This window comes from Schistocerca gregaria, chromosome 3 (assembly GCF_023897955.1).
Source record: "Schistocerca gregaria isolate iqSchGreg1 chromosome 3, iqSchGreg1.2, whole genome shotgun sequence".
In the NCBI taxonomy this organism is placed as follows: domain Eukaryota; kingdom Metazoa; phylum Arthropoda; class Insecta; order Orthoptera; family Acrididae; genus Schistocerca; species Schistocerca gregaria.
Window position 1 is genome coordinate 414,240,886 of NC_064922.1, and position 22,590 is coordinate 414,263,475.

Below are 22,590 nucleotides of genomic sequence, written 5' to 3' on the forward strand. Positions count from 1 at the left end.
GCAACTGCAGTACAGAAAAGGTGGAGTACTTCAATGGCTGGTTCAACACCCACGCTCACCATGGCCATACCAACAAGTCATCATGAACCCCCTGGGGGTTGATCTAGTTGCCAACAGCTGGTTCCCAATATAAATTAATACCCATCTGTTACACTGAATCTTTATACTGAATCCTGCTGCATGTAGCTTTAATTTCTGTCTCAGCAGAGTTCAGTTTCTTGCCTACTGTGATAAATACACCACCTCCCTTTCCCGTTAACCTATCCTTTCAATGTACACTTAGGCTTGTCCCAAAAAATCTAAGGAAGGTCAGCTTTGTTAACCTAATATATGTGAGCCCCTTTGCTGCTTAGGAGTGCTTCAAAATCTAGAACTTTGTCAATAATGCTTCAGCAGTTAATCACTAGCTTTTTTATAGTTATATCTACTGGGGTAATTTCTTTGGAATTTACACTAATACTTGAAGGTTTCCTACAGATATTGTTATCTGAACTGGATGGAGAGTTGCTTAACACACAAACGGTCTCTTCTCAGCCTCAGATGTGTGATGCTCTTCTGACCCATTAAGGAGGTTGCTACAGTACTGAAACTGTACGGTGCAGCACAGCTTGTCACAAAAAACTCTTGTTAAAGCCTTCCTTTCCATGCAGAATAAGGACAATGGAGTGGGGGTCACAATATGATTCAAGTGTGACCTTTGAGCACAGACAACAAGAATTGTTCATTCTAACATGTGCTACAATCTGCAACTCATAACATCCTGTTTCCTCAATGGCTGCCAAAATAGCTTCTTTAACGTGATAAATGAGGCATCCAGGCATATAAACAGAGAGCAAAAGGTGATCTATCTTACCCTTGCTGCTAATTTCCTATGTGGTGTCATTATTCATTATACATCTGAACTGCTGACAATGAACAGACCCTTACCCTTCTGCACTTACTTCTCCTGGTGCATGACAAATAGGCCTCCCGACAAGGGAAACACATCTCACCGACTCATTTTCAGTGGGACACAGAACTTTAAATTTGTTGGTTAGTTGGATGGGCATAATACTCTTGTTTCTCCTGGCCTCTGGCAGTAAACCTACCACTGACTTGCTACACACAGTTTAATTCTTAAGTAATGATAGGCCGTGTATTTTCTGGAGAAGAGACAATATGCATGGAAAAGAAGAGTACTTTCAGTACCTTCGATTTGTCTGGTATGCACGACTTTTTATCTCACATACACAACCATTTGCAGCAGCTTCCAGTTGTTTGACAGCTGTCAGGGCGATTTCCACCTGCTTGCCAACAGTAGACCCAGTGACAGCATTCAGAGTAGGACTGCATTTTAAATGGTGTAACGTTTTTCTCCATACTAAACAATTGACTCTAGAAGTGAATCAACAAGCTTAGTTTAATTTCTGGGTAAGTTACACAATGAGGACAAAAAGCTCTCCTTACAAAGTTAAGCAGTTAACCACCAACAAAAAAATTTTGTGTTATAATAAGAGTAAAAGCTGAGACAAAATTTAACTTCTTGGAACTTAGTCTCGAATTTTTTTGTTTTGATGGGGTTATGCTAACTAACAAACTGTAAAATAGTGGAAATTTGCAATGAATGGAGACATTATAAATTGCTGTTGAAAGGGCAAACAAAACTGTGTACAATATGATAGTTACAATAAGTGCAGAACACAATATTACACCATAGCAGTCGTCTGAAGTACATTTATGTCACAATTCTCATCTTTTAAACATCTCCTCTGAAGAAACTGGGCAACAACTGGGAAAAGAAGCAAAATCACACTAATTATGTAACTATCAACATTTCAATTGAGGATAAATTATTTTCCAAATCATGACTTTTCAAAGTCAGTTGAACGCCCAACTGTAGCTGACAAATGTCAGTTTGCCACAAAATGAATTATGTGCATGCACTCATAAGGTTCTAAAATTTCTCAAAAATACATTATTATTTTCACAAATAGACTTTAAATTAGATTTAATGATTGACTGAGGATACTAATGATGAAATTTGTAAAATGCACAAATGTAGAGTAGCACTGATGTTATGTTACAAACTAGTTTTTTTGTTTTTGTTGTTGTTGTTGTTAAACCCAGTGTTCTAAAATCCAGAACATATCATGACATACACACAAGTTTTGATATTAGTGGAGAATAACATATTAGTCTGTACATTAAATGTTAATATCTTTAGATTTGAAGTGACTTCTTTGGCTTACATGTCTCATTTGTACAAAGGAAAAACTGTAAGTCACCTTGTGTATACAAATGTGCAGATTGCACAGACTTTGCACTTAGCTGATTTTCTGTCTATCCCATTAATAACAACGAAAATCACGGAGCCCAAGAAAGCACATCGAAGTGGATAATAACTGGTATCTCAAACAGTTATCTCTCTCTCTCTCTCTCTCTCTCTCTCTCTCTCTCTCTCTCTCTCCCCCTCCCCCTCCCCCCTTCTTCTTCTTCAATAGTGAAACCAATAAAAATGTGTACTTATATAGTTAGTGATTTGAAGAAAATAGGTGAACATATTGGACTGGGCTGTGCAAAACTGACAAGAACCCCACTGAACATTTGTATGTGGAACCAGAGCAACGTGTGTCAAGAAGAAATTCCATCTCTATTATACAAGAACACATTAGAGTGTCTTCCCTGATAATCAAACTATAGTATTGTAGTAATGAGAGGAAGTCCTAGAACACTATTAGTTATATGACAAAATCTCAGGAATAAACAGTAATGTGTGTGTGGACATTTTTGGCCACATACAGAAAATCTTTAAAATATGGGCACAATTATAAATAGCAAAAGGAACATAATATTCCATGAAATGACATAACATGTAAGAAGTAATAATTATAACGACATACATGATCTTTATATCTATACAATGAATGACAGATAAAAAGATGTAACTATCCTCATACCATCAAAAATAGCCGTCTTCCTCCAGTACCACAGTCCCATGTTCTGACATGGAGTGGTGTGTTTACTCCTTTCAGGTGTTGATCTTGATCTGCTCACAGTATGAACAATATTATCTTGATTTGACAGTCTTAAAAATTGTTTTTCCATTCTTTCATATATATTTCTCAACTCCAGCTCTTCCTGTATGTCTGTTCTTGAAATACAACTATGTACATCAAATAGTTTATTCGAGAGACTCATAGTATCTGCAAACAAGCGTCCTAGAGGTTCTGAGAGATTCTTGAGCCAGATTGTCTTATTCTGCAAAATTGATAAACAAAAATGTCAGAAGTTGTTCTGGCCAAATTAGCTACAAGTCACAGTACACAGTACACTCTTACACACACAAATAGTCTCCTCCTGTTATTCTTCTCCTGAACTGAATTAACTATTTTCATAAAAGATAATGGTTCAGAGCCGAAGAATATAACGTGATAAAATAAACAACCCAGAATGTGGTGTCTTCAGCTCAAATATTTGAAGAATGACACGATTATGGGCGAGAGCTGCTGATAAAATTTCTTTACAAACCAGTTTTGCTCCACGGACCATCATTGGGTGTTCATAAAAGCATTTACATCATATTCGGTGATATATAACCATAGGTACCAGATAATAAAATTCTGGAATTTGTCACTGTTATCACATAGTAATATAGAATACATCTATACGAATGATGATGTAGTTTATATTACTATGTGGCAACAGTGATGAATTCATGGATTTTATCATCTGATGCCAATGATTTTATACTGCCTAATATGATGATGAAAATGCTTTTACGAACCTGATTATGGTCTCTAGAATGAAACTAGTAGTTAATTAAAGAAATTTTATCGGAAGCTCTTCGAGGCAATCATGACGTCTCCAAATTCAGTAAGTTACTTAGGCTCATATTTTTCATACTGAAATGCAGTAGTATACCATTTACAAATATTTTGACACTTTGTACCCTCAATTGTATAAACACTATTATTTTATTTCAGGATGCAGCTGTGCCATTTTTTATCCTTTACCACAAACAGTATGCCTTTATTGCCAACTGTTTTACTTATGGTGGATGCTGAAATACTTCGGGAGCAAGTTGGTTGTGTCAAAAATCTATGCACAGCAGGTATGAATATCTCTTGCTGTTTCTCTTAACTGGCAGATTTCTTTTCTTAAATCTCAGACATGCATTCAAACACATAGAAATCTACTCACCTGCCCCCTCCCCCTCCACCCCTCCCCCCCTTTCTTTCCCACCCACTCCATTCCGATTAAGGATAATTCGTTACAGAATGCAGTATGGTGTTTACACTATTCTTGAAAGAAGAGAGAATTAACCTACCCTAATACAGCTAACTAATGTAAATCCCCTTAAGTAAAATTTAACACTGAGCTGAACATCTTCATTCAAAAAGACTGATTACTACAACAGCATCACACATGCTCCCACTATGAAGCTCCAAACAAAGGTGTTAAATTTAATCCTGGGCACTGGTGCAAAATTTGGTAATCAAGGAACATTATCCCACAACTAGCTGTCCTTCCAAGCCATATCTTTAAGGTGAAAATTTCTTCATGTCCTAATTACACCTGTTTGTTTCTGATAAGAGGTTACTCGCAGAACTAATTTCTAGAAGGATTCTGTGTAACAAGTGCTGTCTGTCCAGTTCCGAGACTCACAATATTTTCACTAGACCTTTTTATGATAAATGTCTCTGTAATATACAGGTGCCAGATACTGGTGCAACACTCAATCGAGAAACTAGAAACAGCAACTTCGATCGAACAAAGTGTAACAATGATAAAATGCTTGGATTTTTCCGTAAAAATTTAAGAAGCCTGTTAGACAAGGATAATGAGCTTCTCATATCAGGAAACTGAATAATACAAAGTATTTTTACAGATATGCCATGCATAACAAATCATCACATGGAATTAATAAGAGACAGAACAGATGCACCAACATGGTCATAATTTATCTCATCACTGGAGGCATAAATTGAGAAATGGCTGTACACATATAAAGTGGACTAAAACTCCAAGCTATAGAGCTAAATAAAAGTATTGCTTTGAAAAGCTGTTAGAAAGCTGTGGAACAGTGATACAATATGAGCAGAAGTAAGTAGGTATTATGAAGTGATTACTAAGTTTTTAATATTGACGGAATAATATTGGTAATAGTGCAAACACACAGAACATTAAATAGGAAGTCATTTTTCATGCCACATAGTACCGACAGTGGCCATGAGAGACGGTACATTCAACAACAAAGATGGCCAATCGCCTCACACTTAGAGAATGAGCTGTAATGAATCACATTATTATTATTATTATTATTATTTCTCTCATTCTTTTCTTTTTATACATATAAGATATATATAACATAATAAGTTATTTAGTACCAGCGATACTACCTGTTTGTCTCTATATGGGGTAGATTACAAATTCCTCCGCATTAATACTGTTCAAAAATGTGTATTCTAACTGGACATTAAAGAAGTGTTATTAGCTAGATGAAGGTCATTTATAACCACATCTGTTCATCATTTCACCCCGCATCGAGAATCCTGCACCAAGAGGATCAAAACAGACAAGAAGAATTCGTGTGAGTGGAGGGGACGCAGCGATCCGGAACCAGCATTGTCATACCAAGCTCTACGCACAATAGCAGTAGTAAGGAAAAGTACATAAATTTAAATGCTGAATATATGTATTGAATATTGTGAGTCTGTTGATATTAGTGCCAGTTCACTCAGGATATGTGTACTTTCCAATTTCTTTCAATTATTCTTTCCAGGTTGTTTTTACTTATTCAAGCAGCAATAATTTAATAAGTTCCCATTATACATTATATTTTATCTCCCCCCATGCTTGCCACTACCAATATTTAATGGCGACCATCCAAAGGACGGCGCCGAGCGTAATATGAACAGATCTTTCAATTGTAATCAGGCCTTCGTTGCATTTGTTACATGTCCGTGAGATTGGGACTAATAAAAACTTAAAGGAACAAATTAAAATTGAATTCTGCCTGCAAACGAGATGCACCGGGAATGCGGATTTCAGCAGTTAAGGTAGAAAGCTGCTCTTTGTATGCTTATTTGGCTGCGCTTGGCACCGTCTCTCTCGTAGTAGATAATCTCTTTTCCTTCCAATTAATATCCTTTACAGAAAGTGCATTTCTATAGGAAAGGCGAAAAATTCATGTAAAGTCAGCACTTAAGTGCAAAATAATTCATTCAAATTCTGTAAGACTGTGTCAGAGAATAATCAGGTTCATTAATATGCGAGTGCAGGCTTTCTTGGCAAATTTCATATATAAAGCCTTCACGGGTTATCAGCCGAGTAGCGTCATCGTCTCGTAGCAACATTATGATGGAATGCGTCTTCATCATCTTCAGGCGAAGTGTCGGGATATTGTCAGTCGTGGGCTGATATCTCTGCTGGACCGCTCCCTGCTTCCAGCTGCCGGCCAATCACATGCCTGCGGAATCACCCGATGCACCTGGAGTGGCCGGTGGTGGAGAGGACGCATGTGCGGGGTTCGTGTCCCGGTGTCCGTCTTTGTCTGCTCCGTCCATGGCCCTTGATGGAACGGAACGTTCTTCTCTGATTTTCCTAACAGCAGGCTCCCAGGCTGTGGTGAGATGGTAGCCACTGTCGCAGTTGATTAGGTTGTTGTGTAACCATATTTCGATGGACTCTTTGATTACTGAGCCCCAAAATCCGTTTGTACTGCATATTTTCTTTGTGTCCTCGAAATTGAAGGTGTGCTTCACATCAATACTATGTTCCGCCACAGCAGATTTGTTGGTCTGACCCAAGCGTACATGCCTGATACGTTCATTGCGGTGCTGTAAGATGCAACACTGTGTCTGTCCTATATATTGACTCCCACAGTCTCATCTTGTACACACCAGGTGCCATCAGACCTAGTGGATCCAAGGTTGAACCAAGAAGGTCTTTGATTTTTCCCGCAGCACAGAAAACAGTCTTCACTTTATTTTTCTTGAGAATTCTCGCAATCTTGGCCATTGGAGGACTTGCGTACGGCAAAAATGCACAGCCCGTTGCTTTGTCTTCATGGGGTCTCTCTCCTCTCTTCTTGTGGTCGGTATACAGAGCCCTCCTTATTTCTGTCTCACTGTATCCATTTTTCTTGAAGGTGTCCTTGAGGTGTTGCAATTCTCCTGGCAAACTTGCCTTATCGCAGATGGACCTGGCCCTGTGCACTAAGGTGTTGAGTACAGAATTGCGTTGCACAGGATGGTGGCAGCTGTTGGCATTAAGATAGAGGTAAGTGTGTGTTTTCTTTCCGTACACTGTGTGTCCCAGCGTGCCATCCATGTTTCTTGTGATCAGGAAGCTTCTGTTCTCTTCTACCTCCATGGTAAATTTGATATTTCCATGTATACCATTGAGGTGTTGATGGAACTCTAGCAGTTTGTCCCTGCCATGTCGCCAAATTACAAAAGTATCATCAACATACCTGCAGAAGGCTTTTGACTTGTGATTAGCAGTGTCCAGTGCTAGCTTTTCGAAGTGCTCCATGTATAGGTCGGCTGTGCCTGGTGCTAGGGGGGAGCCATAGCTACACCATCTATCTGCTCGTAGAACTTCCCACCACATTTGAAATAGGTTGTGGTTAGCACATGGTGAAACAGCTTGATGATATCCTCCTCAAAGTGTTCTTCGAGTCAAGCCAGTGAGTCTTCTGTTGGTACTTGTGAGAATAAGGATGACATCAAAGCCGACTAGTAGGTTTTCATTTTCCTGCCACTTACCCTATAGTACATTCACAAACTCAGCCGAGTTTTTCACATGGGTGGACCATAAGCCACCAAGGATTTTAGCATCTGTGATAAATGCTTAGCAATACCATATGTCGGCAAGTTAATAGTGTTCAAAATAGGTCGGAATGGGATGCCTTCTTTGTGGACCTTCGAGAGGCCATAGAGACGTCGTGGTGCCGGTGCCCTCGGGTACGGCTTCCTGATGATATTCTTCTCTAGTCCCAAGTAGTTGAGCATCTCAATGGTCTTCCGAGTCACTGTCCTGGTGGGGTCTTTCTCTAGTCATTTGAAAAAAGGATCCTGCAAGAGGATGTCAATTTTTGCCAATAGTCTTCTGATTTAAGCGGCACCACCACGTTCCCTTAGTCCGCTGTGTCCTGGTCCTCACTGAGTGCCCGTAGTGCCTTGTGTTCTTCCGCCGAAATGTTATGCAGTACAAACGGATTTTGGGACTCAGCAATCAAAGAGTCCATAGAAATATGGTTACATGACAACCTAATCAACTGCAACAGTGGCTACCATCTCAGCACAGCCTGGGAGCCTACAATCAGTAAAATCAGATAAGAACGTTCCGTTCCACCAAGGGCCACGGAAGGAGCAGATAGAGATGTATGCCGAGACACGAACCCCGCACATGCATCCCCCCCCCTCCCCCCTACCACCACCGACCGCTCCAGGTGCATCGGGCGATTCCATGGGCGCGTGATTGGCCGGTGACGGGAAGTGGAGAGCGCTCCAGCAGAGATATCAGCCTGCTACTGATGATATCCCGACACATTCCATCGAAACATTGCTATGAGACAACAATGCTACTCAGCTGACAACCCGTGAAGACTACATAAGATTAATTAATGAAGATGCATATAAATCTAATTTAATTGAAAAATACCAATATAAAGAAAATTTCATGTTTGAAAATCTTTTTTCATAATTTTGTTAAACACTGTTCACAATGGAGTCAAAGGAAATGGCCACTGTTGAGAACTCATTACAAAACGCAGTATGCCAAGATGTTGGAAATCTGAGCTTGGCAACAGTTGAAAGTAACGCAACAACTTGTGAACTGGCCAATGACTACCAAAACAACCACGCTGGCGGCCTACTATTAAAAGATTATGACACTGGTAATATACGAATTTACGAAATTTCAGTCACCAACTTTCTCTTCCGAATGCGAAAATATTTTGTTGAGCCCAACCTACATAGGTAGGAATGATCATCAAAATAAAATAAGAGAAATCAGAGCTCGAACAGAAAGGTTTAGGTGTTCGTTTTTCCCGCTCGCTGTTCGGGAGTGGAATAGTAGAGAGATAGTATGATTGTGGTTCGATGAACCCTCTGCCAAGCACTTAAATGTGAATTGCAGAGTAGTCACGTAGATGTAGATGTAGATGATATCACTTTTATGACGCTCGATGAGAATATCTCAGGTCTCACCAGGAGACATTTTTTCACAGCGAAAATTCCTTGGATTATTTGCTCACGACATCTTGAACACAAGAACAGAAAGCAGTTCCTACAAGAAATGTAGCGACACACAATTTGACACAGCTCATGCAACTAACAACACAGCAGTTCACAAGACATCAGGAAAATATAGGACAACAGTTTGCACAGCAAACTCAGGCATTTAATGATTTCAAGAACAGTATTAGACAACAGTTCAGTGAGGTGAGCAAAACTATATGCACTGAATTATCTGACAAATTATCTGGGAAATTCACAGAGCTCGGTAAACAACTAAAATAAGAAAATTACCGACGTATCCCACAATATAAACACATTACCGGAAAAAGTAACGTCCATAGACTATAAACAGGAACAACTTGCAGGTGAGTTATAAAACCTTAGTGAAGCATATTCTTAAATTGAGGGCACACAATCTCTAGTGGATGCATCGGTAAAAAATGTGATGAACGCAGTCAGCAAGCTGCAAGATGTATGCAAAAACCTACCTACGGAAATACACCAGTTGAGTCTAAGAGTAGATCAGTTAAGCTTAGAGTCAGAACTTGCCAAATAACACAGAGGTAAGTTATAAGCAGATGTAAAGGAAATAACTGAAAAAGGTTAAGCCGAGATGCTGGATATGGACAGCACCCTTGTCAGGGTGCAAAATTTATGCAGATACTGTAGAAGAAGCTCTAAAAGAGAAAGAAAGCAAATTTCTATCTAAAATAGATTCGAGTTTAAAGGAAGCAGAAGAAAGGTTACGAGGCAGTGTTGCTAAATCTACTGACATTCAAAAACAACAAATGACAGAAAACAAACCTTTGCTTTTAGAGAAGTTGGATACCTTCACTACTTACCCACAATATAGCGCTAGCCCGTCGAAGGAAAATAGCAAAGGCTGCAGAATGCAACAACACTTGCCAGCAGTTGCACCTGTCGAGCAAGCGCAGTTGCCATGTGCTACCCCACAAGCGAACTGTCACCGACAGGGAGGCATATTTGTCAACATTACTTGCAGATGAAGGATTACTTAGGCATCAACAATTTCCGATATTTACCTACAAACAGCATAGTGAACGCATTATTGTGGCCAAGATAGATACGAAGCCCACACCTACTACAGTAGTACAAGTTTATATGCCAACTAGCTCTGCAGATGACGAAGAAATTGAAGAAATGTACGATGAAATAAAAGAAATTATTCAGATAGTGAAGGGAGACGAAAATTTAATAGTAATGGGTGACTGGAATTCGAGTGTAGGAAAAGGGAGAGAAGGAAACATAGTAGGTGAATATGGATTGGGGCTAAGAAATGAAAGAGGAAGCTGCCTAGTAGAATTTTGCACAGAGCACAACTTAATCATAGCTAACACTTGGTTTAAGAATCATGAAAGAAGGTTGTATATGTGGAAGAACCCTGGAGATACTAAAAGGTATCAGATAGACTATATAATGGTAAGACAGAGATTTAGGAACCAGGTTTTAAGTTGTAAGACATTTCCAGGGGCAGATGTGGACTCTGACCACAATCTATTGGTTATGACCTGTAGATTAAAACTGAAGAAACTGCAAAAATGTGGGAAATTAAGGAGATGGGACCTGGATAAACTGAAAGAACCAGAGGTTGTACAGAGCTTCAGGGAGAGCATAAGGGAACAATTGACAGGAATAGGGGAAAGAAATACAGTAGAAGAAGAATGGGTAGCTCTGAGGGATGTAGTAGTGAAGGCAGCAGAGGATAAAGTAGGTACAAAGACGAGGGCTGCTAGAAATCCTTGGGTAACAGAAGAAATATTGAATTTAATTGATGAAAGGAGAAAATATAAAAACGCAGTAAATGAAGCAGGCAAAAAGGAATACAAACGTCTCAAAAACGAAATCGACAGAAAGTGCAAAACGGCTAAGCAGGGATGGCTAGAGGACAAATGTAAGGTAGTAGAAGCTTATCTCACTAGGGGTAAGATAGATACTGCCTACAGGAAAATTAAAGAGACCTTTGGAGAGAAGAGAACCACGTGTATGAATATCAAGAGCTCAGATGGCAGCCCAGTTCTAAGCAAAGAAGGGAAGGCAGAAAGGTGGAAGGAGTATATAGAAGGTTTATACAAGGGCGAGGTACTTGAGGACAATATTATGGAAATGGAAGAGGATGTAGATGAAGACGAAATGGGAGATACGATACTGCGTGAAGAGTTTGACAGAGCACTGAAAGACCTGAGTCGAAACAAGGCCCCCGGAGTAGACAACATTCCATTAGAACTACTGACGGCCTTGGGAGAGCCAGTCATGACAACACTCTACCAGCTGGTGAGCAAGATGTATGAGACAGGCGAAATACCCTCAGACTTCAAGAAGAATATAATAATTCCAATCCCAAAGAAAGCAGGTGTTGACAGATGTGAAAATTACCGAACTATCAGTTTAATAAGCCACGGCTGCAAAATACTAACACGAATTCTTTACAGACGAATGGAAAAACTGGTAGATGCAGACCTCGGGAAGGATCAGTTTGGATTCCGTCGAAATGTTGGAACACGTGAGGCAATACTGACCTTACGACTTATCTTAGAAGAAAGATTAAGAAAAGTCAAACCTACGTTTCTAGCATTTGTAGACTTAGAGAAAGCTTTTGACAATGTTGACTGGAATACTCTTTTTCAAATTCTAAAGGTGGCAGGGGTAAAATACAGGGAGTGAAAGGCTATTTATAATTTGTACAGAAACCAGATGGCAGTCATAAGAGTCGAGGGGCATGAAAGGGAAGCAGTGGTTGGGAAAGGAGTGAGACAGGGTTGTAGCCTCTCCCCGATGTTATTCAATCTGTATATTGAGCAAGCAGTAAAGGAAACAAAAGAAAAATTTGGAGTAGGTATTAAAATTCATGGAGACGAAGTAAAAACTTTGAGGTTCGCCGATGACATTGTAATTCTGTCAGAGACGGCAAAGGACTTGGAAGAGCAGTTGAACGGAATGGACAGTGTCTTGAAAGGAGGATATAAGATGAACATTAACAAAAGCAAAACGAGGATAATGGAATGTAGTCAAATTAAATCGGGTGATGCTGAGGGAATTAGATTAGGAAATGAGACACTTAAAGTAGTAAAGGAGTTTTGCTATTTAGGAAGTAAAATAACTGATGATGGTCGAAGTAGAGAGGATATAAAATGTAGACTGGCAATGGCAAGGAAAGCGTTTCTGAAGAAGAGAAATTTGTTAACATCGAATATAGATTTATGTATCAGGAAGTCGTTTCTGAAAGTATTTGTTTGGAGTGTAGCCATGTATGGAAGTGAAACATGGACGATAACTAGTTTGGACAAGAAGAGAATAGAAGCTTTCGAAATGTGGTGCTACAGAAGAATACTGAAGATAAGGTGGATTGATCACGTCACTAATGAGGAGGTATTGAATAGGATTGGGGAGAAGAGAAGTTTGTGGCACAACTTGACTAGAAGAAGGGATCGGTTGGTGGGACACATTCTGAGGCATCAAGGGATCACAAATTTAGCACTGGAGGGCAGCGTGGAGGGTAAAAATCGTAGAGGGAGACCGAGAGATGAGTACACTAAGCAGATTCAGAAGGATGTAGGTTGCAGTAGGTACTGGGAGATGAAGCAGCTTGCACAGGATAGAGTAGCATGGAGAGCTGCATCAAACCAGTCTCAGGACTGAAGACAACAACAACAACAACAACAACAACACCTGTGAAGGGAAATGAACACACCCTGTAGTCTTTATTAGAGCATTTCAAAATGTTTCACGTCATACCTGGACCGAAGCCCAGAAAATTAGATTTGTTGTTGTTGGATACACATATGGTGATGTTCTGCTATGGACTGCGGACATGGTGGTATGTTGCCTCTATTATGAACAGTTTGACAGAGCCTTTCTGGATAAGTATTGGTCTGAGGCTGTACAAGAGAGGCTCAGACATGAAGTATTCAATCCAGTTCTGTTCTCTAGCAAGTATGGAAGCTTAAGGGGCTATTTTGAAAAATATTTGAATAAAACCAGATACTGGACAAACCCAGTATCTCAAGTAGACGTGCTGAAAATTTTACAGAGCCGTCATCCTCCCCACAATAGGGAAAATGGGGAAAACTCATTACCATACTGGAACACAACACCGAATACTTTCTATCAGTACTGGACTCAATAGATTAATATACAAAGAGAGACCAGTACAACCCAAGCCTGTTAATACACCGATACCACCATAGAGATTTTTGGACCAACAAGTAAACAACGGATTCGTAGTACAACGCGGATGACAACCTTACCCCAAACAGACCTACGGTAATGGTAACGGTAATCACAATGGCGATGGAGAAAGCCATAAATTCAAAGGCGGATATAAAAGAAATAGGCAAAAATTTTGCAATAACAACTACAATGGGTGAGTAGCGCAGGGCCAGCCTGTACAATATGTACAGACACAACCTACCAGCAACAATCAGCTGATCGCTTGGCAAAAGCAAAACAATAACAGACAACCGAGTAAACCACAGGCACTGGAATTCGGCCATCAAAGTAACACACATATGCCAAATAATATGCAGAGGCAAAGAGAATTTGAGTGAAGAGCCTCTCAGGACACTAATTGTCATAATCAAACAAACACCAACAATCCACATAGCTGAAGTTACGAATAACTCAGAGACCAATGCCACCACGATGCCAGGAAACTTGAACCAGTCATAGCAGGCCCCCATTCTGTGACCCTGGAGGGGAATGGGGGCACAAGCTTGATTTACACTTGCTTTATCAGATACGATCATGGTAGTGATGTGGGAGACGATCTGCATCAAGGTAATGAGGGTACACTGAAAAACGTGACAGAGGACACGGTACAAGCTGCTATTAAAGCCAAAATATTTGATCTTTATGTACCGATTGTGCTTGACGCAGTTGCCGTGACTAATTTGATGTCACAGTGATTCTTTCAGGAATTGAAGAAACTTGGACGTATAACCATACTGCCATTGCAAAATTGCAAGGTACAAACTGCCACTGGTCAGAAATCGAAAGGAATCAAGATACAAGCCTTAATTCCTGTACAATTAGGAAAGTTATCTGGATGCTGCAATTTTTTGATAGTAGAGAAATTAATAGTTGATTGTTTAATCAGTATGGACACATTTAGGACACACCAAGTACGTATTGATATTGGAAAAGGCCAATGTCATTTCTCTGTAAATAACCAATTATTTGCAATAGACCTAATCAGCGGAAGTACTAATAGATGTAAAACTGAAGTTACGCGCAACTTTGAAGTTCAGTTGGTAAATCCGACAGTTATGTTTGTCAACACATACAATAATGAACAGTTGTCAGCAGAAGTAAAACGTCGACACAATAAGCACAAAGGTAAGTGAATCCAAGTGCTTGTCTAAAGAACAGCAAGCGGAACTTAGGGAACTGATACTTGCTTATATACATATATTTGAAAAAACACCTGGTATTATTGAGGATTTCGTGTAAAAAATGGAAGTGTACCCTCACGAAACCTTTTGTGCTACCTCATACCCTATACCATGGACAAAGAGGGAAGCAGTAAGGAAAGAGATTAACAGGATGCTTGAATAGGATATAATACAAGCATCATTTTCCCCTTATTGTAGTCCTATCTTGGCCATGAGTAAGTCAAGGTGCACTTGATCTTTGACACACGTAACATTAATAAGATCATTGTACCAGTCCAAACATGTCCAGGCAATTTAGAGGAACAGCTTATGAAATTCTGTGATGCTAAATTTCTTACTATAATTGACCTCCAGTCTTCAAATTGGTAAATAAAACTACACGAAGACAGTCAGAAGTATACCGCCTTCATATAAGGGGCAGAGGCTTCGAATTTCAAGTATTACCATTTGGATGGAACATAAGTGCAGGTGTACTTATCTCTGCACTTGATAGAGTGCTAGGGCCTGCTTTTGAGTAAGGTAACAGTATACGTGGACGATCTTTTAGTTGGACGATCTTTTAGTTGCTACACCCACTTGCGTAGAACATTTAGGATTAATTGAAGATGTATTGAGCTGTTTTTCCGAATATGGAGTAAAAGCAAATCTCAAGAAATTTAATTTCAGACAAGAAAAGGTAAATTTTTAGGACACACAATCTCTTTGGAAGGCATACTGCCAGTCCTAAAAAACTTGATGCCATTTGGAACTGCCATGAAGATGATTAAAGGCATACTTAGGCCCAGTGTCATTTTTTCAGGGAGTTCATTCCTAACCAACTTGTGAATAGTGATGCTGTACTCAATCTTCTCCAGAAAAACAGACTTCTGTTATTGGACAAGCAATGTCAAACCCATTTCAAAACCATCAAGTAAGCCTTATTAAATGGTAGTATTTTATCTCAGCCAGACACGAGGAAAGATTTTTGTTTATGCACCGAAAAGTCTTCCACGGTCTGGGTGCACGCCTTTTTCAAATGATAGAAGAGGAGGGAAATCTCATCCCTAAAGTATTAGCTTCGCCAGTTGCATCTTATCCAAAGCTGAACGTTCATATTCAAGTCATGGAGTAGGAGAGTTTCACGATAATTTGATCCTTTAAAAAGTTTGAATATTTCCTTTAGGGTAAACACAAAAGTACACTGTGAACACAGTCAGATAAGAATTATAAGAAGCCAAGCATGACATGGGTTAGAGGTCAGACAGAGGAATATGTTAAGTTATTCACAGACTCCCTCAGAAAGATAAACTGGGACTTTGTTTATGAATATGACACAGATCAATCAACTGTTGAAACTCTATTTAATAATTTCCTTAAGACACATTCTGACTTATGGTACTCTTGCTCACCAATGAAAAGAACCAGTACTAAACCAAATAGAGAAGGTAAAAAGCTTAAATGGTACACTGCAGATGTTGCTAGTATCCAGGATAAGATGTTTTCACTGTACAAAACATATAAAAACAATGGCAAATTTGGGACAGAAGAAAAATGATGATTATTATAACAACTATCTGAAATGTAAGCCAACCTTAAACTTGCCAAACAAGCTGCCTATAAAAGTTACGTAGAAGGAGCCCCAAACTAATGCAAGTTTGCTTGGGACATTATAAAACAAGAACATACTTCTTCCCAAACACAAGATATTCTACTTGAGCCAGAAGAGCTCAATAAATATTTTGTAACTACAGTAAATGAATTAAAATAAAAAATTAAACAGTCAGACATACCAGCAATTGATATACTTGCTGATCAGCTACCTAAAGGGCATGAATGTCACTGGGGCCCTGTCATACCCACAATATAATAAATATTGTTAGAAAATTTTCAAACTCGAAAGGCATGGGCTACTACTGAATATCTAACTACACAATTAAAAAAAACAATATACCTCATTTACAATCCACACGTTTTTATTATGAATAAATGCCTAAAAGTTGGAATTTTCCCTGATCAGCTCAAAATTTCCAAAGTTATACATATACAAAAAGGGGGAAAAACACCTCCCTGAAAATTACAGATCAGTATCATCCTTTTCCAAAATATTTGAAGCAATTTTCCACAAACAGCTAAGCAGTTGTTTTGAAAAGTATGACATTCTCTGTAATACAAAACACAGTTTTCGACAAGGGAACAATACCACCTCTGCAGTCCTTGATTATAATTAATCAGACATTAAATGCATTTGAAAATGAACAGTCTCATTTGAACATTGTGACCTGAGAAAGGCATTTGATTGTTCACATTTGACATCCTACTAGCCAAACCAAAGTATTATGGTATAAATAATACAGAGTTAGAAATAATCATATAACAGGAGACAATTTGGTGTCAATTCAAAATAGACACTCTTCCATGAATAGTGTCACATCTGGCGTACCTCAGAGCTCTGTCGGTCCTTTCTTCTTCACTGTTGCAATTAATGATTTACCATCTTATGTTGGGCCTGAGTGTGATGAAGCAAGCTGGGATAATTTTAATTCCCCTCTTGTTTTCCCATCTGCCACCTTAAATTCGTTTTGTTGCTTTTAACTATTTACCATTAGCATACAGGAATATAATCTGTATTTTCAAAAAAGAGAAAGATTGGCCCTTAGTTTTAAAGAATATAACACCAGATCTGATTTTGCTTAGTTTTATGAATGTAATTGATTTCCTAATTTATTTTGACTATTCCTCGTTAGGGTGAAATCAGTAATTGTTTCATAACTTAAATCTACTGTTGACATATAAATAAATATAAATTCTTTAATAATTGCAAACATTTGGAAGACAAAATGCTAGGGAACTTAAAAGTATCTATTTGGCTCTCTATTCGAAAACATGTTTACACAGCCACCCTTCATTAATTCCAAAGTACGTAACAGTTTTGTCAAAGGTATTGTTGTAACGATATTTGTTAATTTCATGATTTAAACAAATAATTCAGCCTAACTCTTCCAGTAGAAGAAACTGCCCAAAAAGACGCAATTTTTCGATTTATTCTGTTAATTTAATGAGTTAAGTTTTAATTATAATTTCTCTAAATTTAACTTTGAACAATGTGTAGTTTCAGTACCTATTATTGCGAAGTTATATAATAATTTTTGGTCATGAGTCAGTCAGTCCATGGCCAAGTTTCAGACAAAAAACCTGTGTTGGTTAGAACAATACTTCAAATTAACTGTGGAATGTGTGTTAAACAATTAGACCGTGTGTAAAAACAATGACAGTGTCTGCTCCAAACTTGTTCATCTGCAAACTGTTATTGAGGCTTATGGAAAGTTAAGCAATAGTGCACTGGCTATATAAATGTGTATACTGAGGGGTTGTGAAAAGTGAAAGTAACAGACAGTGAACACAACTATGCATTTGTCAGCTACATTATTTACAGTAGTCAGTGGCCAAACTACAACCTCATATTTCAGCCAGTATGCCAACACCAAGTACTGGAACAAAGAAATAAAAGGAGGCGGAACCACTACAAGTCAGTTATTTGCTATGCAGATGATACAACCTTAATCAACACAAATCGAGATTTATCGAAGCTACACAGAAATCACAGGACACACTCACCGTAACACTAAACGGGTTCTCGGCTAACAAACTTCTATGTGAAGCAGAGAAAATTCAGCATCTGCAGTTGGGAATGGCTAAAAAGGTAGAACCAAAATCCGTATAACTGCTGTGGATACAAATTGTTTCCAAACTTAACTGGCAACCCCATATCAACCATGTCTGCAAAAAGTTATCAACAGTGTCCTATCTCATCTGGAAACCGTCTGATCTAGTACATAAAAAAATCTCAGAACAGCTTACTTTGGACTTTTTCAGTTGCCTATATCTTATGGGCTGTTACTATGTAACGAGGCCACTCATGTCATGACAGTGATGTACTACCGATGCAGAAAAAGATGCCACAAATAATGTGCAAGGTTGTTCTCCTAGGGAACACTGCCATCCCTTATTCATCAAAATGAAAATAATGACAGTGATAAATCTTTATATTTATGCAACACTGATATAAGCTAAGAAGAACAGAACAGAATTTAACACCAAAGAGATTATACAGTTTCATGACACCAGAAACAAAGAGTATTGACATTCCTAGACAAAGGCTGACAAAAACAGGCAACTCCCACAAAGTGAACTGTTTGAAATTACTTAACAAATTACCACATACTGCACTCAATGTACCTTTCAATAATTTTAAAAGTAAACTGCACAAATAGTTAATATAAAATTCACACTTCAGTCTTACAGAATTCTTGGATACTTGTAACATAGAAATTGAGTTTTAAGTCTATGATTGCAATTCTGAGCAACTGATTAATGTAGCATAAATAATTTGTACTTGTACTGTAAACACTAACTAATCTACATCTACATCTACATCCATACTTTGCAAGCCACCTGACGGTGTGTGGTGGAGCGTACACTGAGCACCGCTATCTGTTCTCCCTTCTATTCCAGTCTCGTATTGTTCGTGTAAAGAAGGATTGTCGGTATGCTTCTGTGTGGGCTCTAATCTCTCTGATTTTATCCTCATGGTCTCTTCGCGAGATATACGTAGGAGGGAGCAATATACTGCTTGACTCTTCGGTGAAGATATGTTCTCGAAACTTTAACAAAAGCCCGTACCGAGCGACTGAGCGTCTCTCCTGCAGAGTCTTCCACCGGAGTTTATCTATCATCTCCGTAATGCTTTCGCGATTACTAAATGATCCTGTAACAAAGCGCGCTGCTCTCCGTTGGATCTTTTCTATCTCTTCTATCAACCCTATCTGGTACGGATCCCACACTGCTGAGCAGTATTCAAGCAGTGGGCGAACAAGCGTACTGTAACCTACTTCCTTTGTTTTCGGATTGCATTTCCTTAGGATTCTTCCAATGAATCTCAGTCTGGCATCTGCATATAATAACTTGTTATGTATCTTGACATCATTATAAATCCTATTTCACTACATGTGGTCAATGGCAAATAAAGAATCTGAATCAGTCCCTATCGTTTTTATTAACTTGTAAATTGCTACACCGACGGATAGACAGGTGGTGTATGTATCGTCAAGAATTCAATTTTGAAGTAGTATACATAAAAGGAAATCAAAACATAATAGCTGATGCTCTTTCTCAACTACCACAAGGCTTAGAGGAATTCAACGATCTTGTAGAGCAGGAAGGTAAAACAAGAGCTGTGTTAATAGAGGACAAACACTCCGACCATACTAATTCCACATTTATAAACACATGGAGCAATTACGGGAGGAAGACACACACTGGAGTAAGGTAAGAGCAAAACCTATACATAACGGTGATGAAAAATTAAAAAGATTTTTCACTATTTACACAGGTGCGCTGTTCCATAGGAACCCTCCCAAACTAGAAATGGTGTGTGTGTTTGCCAGAGGAATATGTGGATGATTTTATCTTATATACGCACAATACTTGGAGCCATTATAGCACTGCAAAATTTACTAATAAAATAGCTAAATATTGTTATTTCCCCAATCTTTGACGAAGAGTACTACTGGTGGTAACAAAGTGTATTGTTTGCCAGAAAGCAAAACATTCTAACATCTCCAAACAGATAGAACTACATCCTATTGTGGCTAAGAAACCTCTAGAAAATGTATCATTAGACGTGTCTGGACCCTGTCCCAGAGGTAAAGAGAGAGTAAAATATACAGTAGTCCTGCATATATTTTCATAAAATATTTAAAACTGTATGCTGTACAAAAATTTACAGCCAGTTCAATAATAAGATGAATTAAAGAGGATTATTTTGCACGACTAGGAAATCCAGAAGTCATGTTAACAGATAGTGCCTCACATTTTGTTGGATGTAAATGGAAAGAGTTTGTAGATTCCAACCAAATCAAAGACATTTTAGTGTTCAAATTTCATCCCGAAGAACTCCATAGAAAGGGTGTTTAAGGAATCCAACAGGTTCGTGAGGACCTATATACCTCGTAAACATACCAAGTGGATTGAATATGCCACACCTTTCTTACAAGTTGTTAACAACCTTCCACAAACATCAACCGGATTTACACCAAATTAGCTGATGTTCAATTGCAAACAAGTAGGTGAATGGCAAAAACCTTCACCCAAGATACTTATATCAGAATTATCGCTGGATGATAAAATATGACAAGCACTAATCTACCTTGAAACCTGGGCTAAATGTAGGAAAGGTATTTACAACAGAAATCTGAAATGTACAACACAGTTTTTCATAGGACAAATGGTATTACTTAGAACACATCCCAAATCCACAAAAATTGGAAAACTGAACTGTAAGTGGTAATTACTATACACAAATATATTAAAAACAAAGATTCCAAGACTTACCAAGCGGGAAAGCGCCGGCAGACAGGCACATTAACAAAACACACAAACACACACACAGAATTGCTAGCTTTCGCAACCGATGGTTGCTTCTTCAGGAAGGAGAGGGAAAGACGAAAGGATGTGGGTTTTAAGGGAGAGGGGAATTTCTCACTTCCAGCCTTGCCTCTCAATCATTTTTGAAAAACCTTAATCCTACTCCCAACACCACCACAGCTGAAGCCCAGGCTATCCGTGATCTGAAAGCTGACCGATCCATCATCATTCTTCCGGCTGACAAGGGTTCCATGACCGTTGTACTTGATCGTCGGGAGTATGTGGCTGAGGGACTGCGTCAGCTTTCAGACAACTCTACATACAAAGTTTGCCATGGTAATCCCATTCCTGATGTCCAGGCGGAGCTTCAAGGAATTCTCAGAACCTTAGGCCCCCTACAAAACCTTTCACCTGACTCCATCAAACTCCTCACCCCACCGACACCTCGCAATCCTACCTTCTACCTACTTCCTAAAATTCACAAACCCAAACATCCTGGCCGCCCCATTGTAGCTGGTTACCAAGCCCCCACAGAACGTATCTCTGCCTACGTAGATCAACACCTTCAACCCATTACATGCAGTCTCCCATCCTTCATCAAAGACACCAACCACTTTCTCGAACGCCTGGAATCCGTACCCAGTCTGTTACCCCCGGAAACCATCCTTGTAACCATTGATGCCACTTCCCTATACACGAATATCCCGCACGTCCAGGGCCTCGCTGCAATGGAGCACTTCCTTTCACGCCGATCACCTGCCACCCTACCTAAAACCTTTTTCCTCGTCACCTTAGCCAGCTTCATCCTGACCCACAACTTCTTCACTTTTGAAGGCCAGACATACCAACAATTAAAGGGAACAGCCATGGGTACCAGGATGGCCCCCTCGTATGCCAACCTATTTATGGGTCGCTTAGAGGAAGCCTTCTTGGTTACCCAAGCCTACCAACCCAAAGTTTGGTACAGATTTATTGATGACATCTTCATGATCTGGACTCACAGTGAAGAACAACTCCAGAATTTCCTCTCCAACCTCACCTCCTTTGGTTCCTGGTCCTACTCCAGATCCCATGCCACTTTCCTAGACGTTGACCTCCATCTGTCCAATGGCCAGCTTCACACATCCGTCCCCATCAAACCCACCAACAAGCAACAGTACCTCCATTACGACAGCTGCCACCCATTCCATATCAAACGGACCTTCCCTACAGCCTAGGCCTTCGTGGCAAACGAATCTGCTCCAGTCCTGAATCCCTCGACCATTACACCAACAACCTGAAAACAGCTTTCGCATCCTGCAACTACCCTCCTAACCTGGTACAGAAGCAGATAACCAGAGCCACTTCCTCATCCCCTCAAACCCAGAACCCCTCACAGAAGAACCCCAAAAGTGCCCCACTTGTGACAGAATACTTCCCGGGCCTGGATCAAACCTTGAATGTGGCTCTCCAGCAGGGATACGACTTCCTAAAATCCTGCCCCGAAATGAGATCCATCCTTCATGAAATCCTCCCCACTCCACCAAGAGTGTCTTTCCGCCGTCCACCTAACCTTC

At 39.4% G+C, this 22,590-nt stretch overlaps 1 protein-coding gene across 1 annotated transcript in view; it reads right to left on the reverse strand.

Annotated features, from left to right (window-relative positions):
• The window catches only part of LOC126353864 (uncharacterized), an 87,779-nt gene that overhangs the window by 5,940 nt on the left and 59,249 nt on the right, over positions 1-22,590 (reverse strand). Inside the window, exon 3 of the mRNA XM_050003032.1 lies at positions 2,937-3,237. Within this exon, the coding sequence (XP_049858989.1) occupies positions 2,937-3,237 (301 nt within the window). The remainder of the gene's footprint in view (positions 1-2,936; positions 3,238-22,590) is intronic.